The sequence below is a fragment of the Fukomys damarensis genome, unplaced genomic scaffold (assembly GCF_012274545.1).
Source record: "Fukomys damarensis isolate Sample0158 unplaced genomic scaffold, DMR_v1.0_HiC HiC_scaffold_39, whole genome shotgun sequence".
In the NCBI taxonomy this organism is placed as follows: Eukaryota; Metazoa; Chordata; class Mammalia; order Rodentia; family Bathyergidae; genus Fukomys; species Fukomys damarensis.
In genome coordinates this window covers 53,512,944-53,522,336 of record NW_022900951.1, presented here as the reverse complement: position 1 = coordinate 53,522,336, position 9,393 = coordinate 53,512,944, and the positions used below count along the sequence as shown (strand labels likewise).

At 52.6% G+C, this 9,393-nt stretch overlaps 1 protein-coding gene across 1 annotated transcript in view; it reads right to left on the bottom strand.

Annotated features, from left to right (window-relative positions):
• Window positions 1–9,393, bottom strand: part of Efnb1 (ephrin B1) — a 12,612-nt gene that overhangs the window by 2,435 nt on the left and 784 nt on the right. The window contains exons 2-4 of the mRNA XM_010632175.3: window positions 1,317–1,594; window positions 439–531; window positions 154–279 (exon numbers count right to left, since the gene is read on the bottom strand). Coding sequence (XP_010630477.1) covers window positions 154–279; window positions 439–531; window positions 1,317–1,594 — 497 coding nt within the window. The remainder of the gene's footprint in view (window positions 1–153; window positions 280–438; window positions 532–1,316; window positions 1,595–9,393) is intronic.

Sequence of the window (9,393 nt, the reverse complement as noted above, 5' to 3'; positions counted from 1 at the left end):
CCCCTAGAGTAGAAGACATTATCAGTATCCCTGCTGCTGCCCATATTTGCCAGGGACACATTGCAGATCTTAGGCTGGGCCGAGCCTGCATTTCATCAGAGACACAAGTAAGCAATGGCTTCTTCTCTCTAGGAAACACCTATATATGCTCACCATGCTTGCCATCAGAATCACCCTGGGGGCCCCGACCAGGGGCCTGTGTGGCTGTCTTGACAGTGTTGTCTGCCTCCTTGCTGGGCTGGCTGGTAGTCAGGTGCTCAGGTGTCACTGCATTGGGATCTGAGGGGAGGGAGATGACAGGTGAGAGGAGGAACTGCCAAAACAGGATGGCCAAGAATGGCCTTCACATTAGGCCCCAGCGATTCTAACCCTCGGGCCCCTCCCCTACTCCCAGCACCCACCCTACGGCCTAACAGGACCCTCAAACTGGGTACTCACCTTGCCCAACCTTCATGATGATCTTCATGGTACGTGTACGGCACACACCACCCTCCCGGTTCTCCAGCCCTTCCAGGCTCCCATTGGATGTTGCTGTAGGAGGAGGCCAGAGCAGTCAGAGAACTTGGGAAGGGCGAAAGTTCTGCAGCATTACCCAGAAACCCCAGGGCTTCCCTCAGACCCCAAAGCAGAACTGTGGCAAGGAGTGACAAACAGCTCCCACCTACCCATGAACCTTTCTACTTTCCTCCTTCTTGCTAGGAAGAAAGCAGCCCAGTTCAGTCAGGCCAAGAGTAAGCCCATCCTGCAGAGGCACTGCTCCCCTCCCATGATCAGGCCTTGGCCTCTCTTTTCTCGGGGGCAATGCTAAGGGATGCCTTGGGAGATGCTGCTCACAGGTAAAGCACTGGGAACCAGCATCAAAGAGAGGCTTCTACACACAAGAAGGAAATCTAGATTAGGAGTTAGCAGAATTGGGCTAGAGTCCCAATCCTATCTCCAACTTCCTGTGAAATAAGGCAAGAAGACTGGTGCCTCAGTTTCCCAAAAAGAAAAAGGCTGAACAGATCCCCAAGGGCTCTGCCAACTCTGCCATTCCTAAGATTAGCTCTTATGTGGGCAAACCAAAGGAGAGAAAGCAATATGACTGGAGGCCTCTCCCACCCAACCTTTGGAGACAAGGCAAGCACGGAGTAGGCCATGTGGTGAATGTTGGGGCAAGAATGCCAAGGCCACGCTGAGAGAAAGCAGGCCAGTCTTCCAGGGGCAGGGCCATAACTGTGTGTGATATCACTGAACCACTCAGAAGCCCCCACGGCTACAGGAGGAGAGAGAGCTATGCCCAGGAAGAGAGCGCCACATGATGGGAGGAGACTCACAGGTAATATAGTAGTCATGGTGCTTTTTGAACTCCAGGCCCATGTAGTTGGGGCTGAACTCCTGGAACTTGATGGTAAAGCGAATTTCCTGCTCTGGCCTATTGCAGGTGACCAGCACATTGGGGTCGAGCACGGTACTGCAGGCAGCTGCCTGCTCTGGCCGTACCAGGTACAGCTTGTAGTACTCATAGGGCCTCCCTGCTTCTGCTCGGGGGCAGATGATGTCCAGCTTGTCTCCAATCCTCGGGTAGATCACCAAGCCCTTCCCACTCAGAAACCTGTCCAGAAGAGAGAAGATGGTCAGCCTCAGGACTGGGGGGTCTTGGCCCATCCCAGAATCAGGGGAGTGGACAGTGAGGGCCAGGCTATGCCTACTGAGTGGAGATGGCGAGAGCAGGCCATGTGCCCTTCCTCCATCCTCAAGCTGAGGGTGGAGAGACTCACACTGCCAGCAGGGTGTGGAAGGGGTGGTCCATGGGCAAGGCTGCCGGGCTCTAAGTGGTTGGTAGGGTGGGGCACTGCCTACCTAGGGGAGCCCTTTGTCCTAATGTGGCATTTCCGCAGGGGGCTGACGTGGCTAAATGGGCTGAGTACCAAGGTGTCATGCCCAGGCTGCCTGGAGGTAGCGGCCCTTTCCCTCTACCCCTAGCACACTCATATTCCTTTATGGCCACTGCTACCTACCTACAGACACACACACACACACACACACACACACACACACACACAGAACAAGTCTGAACATGCCTTAGCCACCACCCACGCAACTCCCAGTTAAAGGCTGGGGAGCTCACCTGACCGGGACCCGTGCCTTTTCCCTCATTCTTGTTAATCTTGAGCATGATGGGGAGATAGGAACAGGTATTGCCTATAGCTGAAGGGAGGATGGTCATAGTCTCTGGCTATGTGCAACTCCATACTACTGGCAAGCCGCCTCACCCTTGTAATGTGAGAGCCTGAATCCCTGAACAACCAGACTCATTCCTAAGAGGAGAGGGAAGGAGGAAAGCGGACCAACTAGGAACAACAGAACATATACGATAGGACCTCAGGTATTCCACTCATTCATGTTCTAACCCCTCACCTCCATACCACTCCTACTGCTGATAATGAGAGCAGATGGACAAACATCTTTTGAGCCAGAATTTATGATCTAACCTAGAAGGCCAGGCACTTGGGGAAAGCAGGGGAGGCCAGCTGCCCAGGGCCACCTATTCACTAGACACTCTCCCTGCCTAATTGTACAGTAAGAAAGGGGAAGTATGGTGGCCATTTCAGAGCCTGGTCTGGCTAGAGCTGAGAGTAAGGCAGAGTAGGAGGAAGAACATAGGCTTTGGAATCAGACTCCCAGACTAGGCTCTTACTAGCGCTGCAGCCTTCAGTGAACTTCCTGACTCCTCTGGGAGTCAGTTCCCTCACTTATGGCCTGGGGTGGTAAGAGCCCCTACTTCCAGGGTTGTGGAAGGGAGGCAAAATAGCATATGGAGAGCACCTAGCACATTCTCGGTGCTCAATATGTTTGAATCCTTCTTAGAAATAGTTTGCTAAGAGACAGAAGATCAGATACTAATGCTAAGTTCTTATGAGCCCAGTCTTAGTTTTTTCACTGCGAAATAGAAAGTGAAGACACAGCCCCACTGTCAAGGACTTTATTGTTTGATTTCACTGAGAAAAGGAAATGTAGCACATTCTGGTGATAGACAGCTTCAGACAATCTTTATGAGGATGGTACTTCAAACAGCCAGGGCTGGAGACAATGAGAGGAAGGAGATGGTCCACCTGACCAGGATGGTCAGAGATGGTTCCATAGAAAGAGCAGGATACAGCCAGGCACGGCCGTGCATGTCTGTAATCCCAGCATTTTGGGAGCAGAGACAGGAGGATCAGAGGTTCAAGCCAAGCCTGGGTAACTGAGCAAGACCCTGTCTCAGAATAAAAAATGGCTTCAAGTGTAGCTCAGTGCAAAGGCCCTTGGTTCAATTCCCAGTACTGAAAAAAGGAAAGAAGAGAAAAAGGAAGAGGAGGACAATGGTGGGTCCTGGGTGAAAAAGATGTTAACACAGAGCAAGACTAAACAGCAGTGGCTGGCGCAGCTTGGCTAGGAGAGGCAGAGAAGAAGAAAAGAGGCGGAAATCAGGTAGGGCCAGACTAAGGTCTCAAGGGCCTGGACAGGCAGTGGGGGTTTCATCTCACTGCTGACAGACCCTCTAGAAAGAGGGTCAATCGAGAGCTGAAAGCAGTGCTTACAGGGAGTGAAGCTGACAGCATCACACAGCTACGTTGGTGAAGAATACCAGCTCATAGGTTATTACCATCCCCTGGGGAGAGGGCCAGTGGGACAGTGCGGACAAGCAATGAGGACCTACTCTGGATAAATACTTTCATCAGAATCCCCATCAAAGGCAGGGAACTGAAACCTCACTAGGCAAGGAGGAGAATTCACTGTGTAGGTGAAGCAGATGAGGAAAGCCCGCCCTCCTTCCCTATCAAGCGACCCTCTGGGAAGCTGGGAGTTATCATTTTGAGGCATTGGAGGGTAAAAGCCAGAATGGGATGGCCTACCCTTTAGCACCTAACTTTATACTTCTACAGGGTCCAGAAAGGAAGCAGGGATGGGACACAAGTCCAAATAAACATTTGAGAGGGAATGCCCCACCCCCTGCACCATAACAAGCCCACAAATTTCACAAAAGCTTCTGTAATTCCCAAGCTATTTTTCACTTTCCATTGCTCATACTGGTTCCGTCCATATGGCAAGAACAGACTATTTCTAACATTGTAGAGCCCAGAGGAACTGTAGAAGCCTAGAGAGTCCAGATCCTTCAGATGAGGGAAGGATCAGATGAATGTTCCCATTGAAGAGAGGTGTTCAAGGCCAATGCCAAAGGCCTAAACCCTATGGTAATTCGCTAGGGATCTAAGAGGACCTAAACCAATGGTTGACTCTTACAAAGTTACACTTCAACAAGACATAAATGTCTACACAGACAGCCTGCAAGGGAGACAGGCCAGCTGACCTTTCTAACCACTTGGCCGGTGCCCCAGGATTGGAACATGGTTTGTAGCTAGTTCTTCTACCTTGAACCCAGAGACGTTAAAGAATCAGATGTCTACATGGTGCGGGAGGGGGAAGAAGAACTATTGCCCCCATCGCCCCTCAGAGTCTCTTCAACCTCAGTGAACAGACTTCATACATATTCATCAGTTCATTTGCATAGCAGCTGGCAAAGGGAAACTCACCTTCCCCTAAAGTGCAGAAATAAGAGGAGCCTGATGAGACCTGTAGTCTCTGACCCTGATCCCTCACACCAGTACCTTCTTAGTATCTTTCCCTAAGTGGGCAAACTTCATCTAAGCCCATGATAAGTCCAAGAAAGCGTGAGGGATCACAAGGGGTGGGCATGTAGCCAAAGAGACAGAAGCCCAAAACCAGGTACAACACCAGTGATACTTTATAGGGGTTTCCTAAGTCGCCCCTTTTTCTCATCAGGTTAGGAGAAGAAGGTAGGAAAGGAGGAATAGGGATGTCTCCAAGTTAAACTCTTTATCTCCTACCTGTGAAAAACCACTACCCTGCCCCCATTATCAATCCAAGCTTTCCTGCCTGGGGCCACCCCAGACAAAGCCCTGTTCGGGGAAAATAAGGGGATTGACACAGCCCAGCAGGAAGGCCCACATAGGTCGCCATGGTAACCCCTGAAGCCTTTCCCTCCCAGCTCTGACAGCCCTGGGACCCCAGGGAGCCACCCTAGGGAGTAAAAGACTTGGACGAGGCCCTATGAACTGTTCTAGCTCCTTTCTTATGGCCTGCTCCTTACCCTCCACCCTGAGATTAGAAGTACTGCCATGACTGCTCAAATGGATCCTGGGACGTGAAAAGCCTACAGGATCTGGGGAAAGACCCTGGATTAGTCAGAAACTAATGGATCCCCACCAGCCTCCCCACCTCCTGCATCCTTTGCCCAGATGAGCTTGTCTGGCCTTACACATACTATCTACAGAGGGGAGAGCTTGCAGGTGGGACAACCATACCCAAAAAGCTGCCCATGACCCACCAGGTCTACACTACCTTCCTCCCACCCCTCCATCAGACCATAACAGATTGTGGGCAGAGAGTGGCCAAAGGGGGAGCCTAATTTCAGGCCATGCAGATCCAAGTTGGTGGAAGACTGTATCTACAGCCTTGTTTTGGTGACCCTAACACTACTGTGCCCCTACAGGGGCTAAGACCCTCAGGGTGCTAAGACCAGCCTAGACCCCAAGCCAGAGCTCAAGCCTGCACTCATCACAGCTAGGGTGGGGAGCCCCCAAATTAAAGGCTCCTCTTTCACTAGCCCAGCTCCACCCAGCCCCTGAGGCGGCAGGAACAGGCCTGGCATGTCCCAGCAGTGCCCGCCCAGGTGTGGGTGGGCAGGTACAGCAGCTGGGTCCTGGCACACACACAGCTCTGTCGGAGGGAGGGAAGCCAGGAGAGTCCCAGAGGAAGTCACCTCCCCACCTACATGAACTATGCCCTCTCTCTGCCTAACCTAGTGTTCACTGGGGGGTTAACACCCCTTCCGGTTGTCTGCTTTCCATGGGGTGCCTGAGAGGGAAAGACTCCTAACCCAGACAGAAACCCAAGGAGCTACTCAGAGCTCAGAGGATAGTGCCAGGCAGTGAGTTGGCTGCCTCTGGTTCAGGTCACTGGAACAGCCTGCCCTTGGATGTAGTCCTAAGAAAGTTAAACGAGGAAGCCAAAATATGGCTCACCTCACCCAGACAGAGCCTGAGTCACAAGGACAAATGCAAGCACACCTGTGAGATGAGAGGAGAACCCAGGGGCAGCAGGAGCCAGCACCTCTTCCCAAACCCCAACTAGAATTCCTATCTCTCCTATATTTTAAGGCAGCAGGAAGGTACACAAAGAATGACACCAAGCATAGCTCTGCTCCCTTAAATAAGTCACTGACTGACCTCAGACACATCACTTCCCTTTTCTGAGCCTGTGCCTCAGTGTCTAGAAAATGGAACCAGTATCTACTTCCCAGGGCTGTTGGGAACATCAGATGAGATCATATATGAGAAGGCACTGTAAGTAGCAAGGTGCTGCCTGCTTATTAGCATACCAACCGCAGTATCACTTAAAAGTAGAAGCTGAAAGTGCTTACACCTCTGGCTGCAGCACCCTGACCCAAAACCACTATCAAAAACATACCCAGGAGGGGCTTCTACTGTCTGTGGGGCAAGGACCTCAAAACATTCCCCCACCTCGGTTCCCCTAACAACCACAGGGTGGACCCTCCCCCAAACCTGGTATTCCCATGGCAGCCAGCAGCCTCCTGGATGGCCCATAGTCCTAACCCCCCAAGAAAACAGTGTGCACAGTAGTATCCAGGGCCCATCCATCCCTTCACCTGAGCTGGTAAGGCAACAAAAAGCACAAGGGAAAAAAGGAAACCCTCGATTCAGTCCCCACCTCAGCCTTGCACAGGCCCTGCTTTCTCTGGCCTAGCTGCCCTGGGTAGGGGTAGGTGCTGGGAGGTAGGACAACAGGAACAGCTGGGTTCCCATCACTCCAAGGCCCCTGCCTGTGGTTGATCAGCCACAGAGTAGAAGAGGTCAGGTCCCTGCCACCCCAGAAAGGGGCCCCTTTAGCTGGTCTCCCCAGGACTGTGAGCTAGAACAGCTGTGAGGACGCTGGGTGGGACCAACACTTTGGCTTGAAGCAGGCAAGTATGGGTTGGGGTCAGCAGCTGCCTCCACCCATACTCCAGTCAAGGGTCTCGAACACCAAGCTGAACCCCTAGCCTTTGAAGGAAGATCTTTAATGTGGTTGCAGGCATATTCTTACTCCCTGGAGGTGGGGCAACCTAAATGGGGGGCAGGAAGAGGTCAGAACAGTACTGAAAGACTGAACTACAGCAGCTGGACTTGGCTAAGGACTCAAGTGTGAGGCCTGCTGGCTGCCCCAAGCTCCCAATGGAGAGGGGCAAGGCTGGGGGGAGACCACCCTGGGCCTCTCAACCATTTAGTCTATAGCCCCCCACTCAGTTGTGCAAGCACACACTCTGGTTGCCACCAACAGTACTGGGACAAACTCATCTCCCCACCCCAGGCTCTTGGGGGCAGGCAGAAGCTCTTGCCACCCAGGGATGACCACAGCGGTGGAAGGCTCCAGCACTAATTTGGGGGAGAGGCCAGGAAACTTGAGCTGTCCCTATGGCTTCTCTTCCCAGTTCGGGCTGGGGCTCTACATCCTGGAACCTGGAAGCAGACCCCCAGTCCCAATTCTTTATTTTGATTTTTTTTTCCCAAGGAGGAAGCAATTAAGCAGGGTTTATAGGCACTGGGAGATTTTTTTGGTGTGTGTGTGGGGGGGGGGTTGCCAGCTCCTGAAGGGGCTGAGCAGAGACCAAAAGCCAGGAGAAGATGAAAGGAGGAAAGAGAGAAAATGAGCCTGCGATGACAACGGAGAGCACGGGCATGTGCGAGAAACAAAAGGACTTGAGAAAAAGAGGCAGAGAGTGACTAAGAGTGAGAGGGAGTGTGAAAAAGCAGGAGAGCAGGCGAGCCTAGCAGGCGGAGAGGGGAGGTAAAAGTGGCTCAGGGAGGCTACAGAGGGTGAGAGGGTGAGCAACATGGGCCTGAGAAGGGACCTCCGGTGGGACCTAGGTAGACAGACAGAGAGACGGTTTATTTGAAAGGCTGTGTCAGCCTTCAGGTTGGGTGTGGCGGCCGGGCAGCCCCCAGAGCTCCAGCTGAGCTGAAGCTGAGGGCAGTGACTCCCTCCTGTCCTCCTGCCCCCTACTCCCAGCCAACACACACAGACAACCCTTCATTCCAGACCCCTGAGCGTACAAGGAACTTGGGGAGGGAGCAGTGCACCAGGATAGGTGCCGGACAATTCCCAGGATCTTCTCAATTACAGGATGGAATTTGGGCAGGTTCTACTGAATCTACAGCCACCCCTATCCACACCTCAAGATGCTTGCCCTCATTTTGAGAAGGAAAGGCAGAAGTGATACATCCTACCCAATCCATAAACTGGTCCAGCACACTAAAGGCTCAGAACACAAAAAGGAGACTCAGACAGATCTTGTTTCTCTCAGTCCCTCAACTCTGCAAGTCGGCTCCTTTCCAGCTGCGGAATTGCAAGCTATCTCTGGAGACCCGAGAGAGCAATTAGGTCACTCCCATGAGCCCCCAGGATGGGCTACTCCAGGCGGATTTCAACTCTATTGGCTCAAAGCATTTCCAGCCTCCACACTTACAGGGGAGAACTGGGCACTTCACGACCTTTCCTCCAGGCTCATTAGCCCAGGGCCCAGGCTCATTAGCCCAGGGCCCTCAGACCATTTTGAGCTCCTGCAGTTAGCAGATTGCTACACCCAATTTGGCATCTTGGTAGGGGAGAAATTCTTGTCAGTCCTTTTCCTGGTACAAGGCAGAGCCCTTCACTCTGATCCTAGTTTAGTCATCCCACCGACCTGTAACAGCATCCTATATCAACCCAAAGAGAACTAAAGAAGCTGCCTTCTCCCAGTCCAGGGCTAAGAGGTGTACTGCCCCCCCCCCCGGGACCCGGGATCCAAGAGGCCAAAGCAGGCAGGAGCCTGGGAAGTTAGTGGGGCGCCCTGCAAGAGTGTACAGGAAGAAATTGCAGTTACAGTAATTGGAAAGCATGGATGGGGCAGGTCAGGGGACCCCAGTGTGCCACTAAGTGGGGTTGTCCACACACTGCTGGGACCTCCAGAAAACAGGGAAGAGAGACTTTGACCCTGAATTCCAACCGGGAGTCCTGGCTTCAAAAAAAGAAAAGGTCCAGAGGTCACAACAGGCCCAGCAACTCCCTACTAACAGCCCACAAACCACTGAGCCACCGCCCTAAAAGGTGTGTGTGTTGTTTGGAGATGGGGGAGAGTTGTGAAGGGGAAGAATCTTCTTTATATCGCTGCTCCCCACACCCCGGCCCAGAAAACCTCTCAGAGAAAGCCAAGCACTACTTTCCGATCTAAGGGACACAGAGTCGGGTGACCAACGGAACCTGCCTGGGAAGGAATCGTTCGTTCCGACCCACCTCCCATGCAGGCTTCCC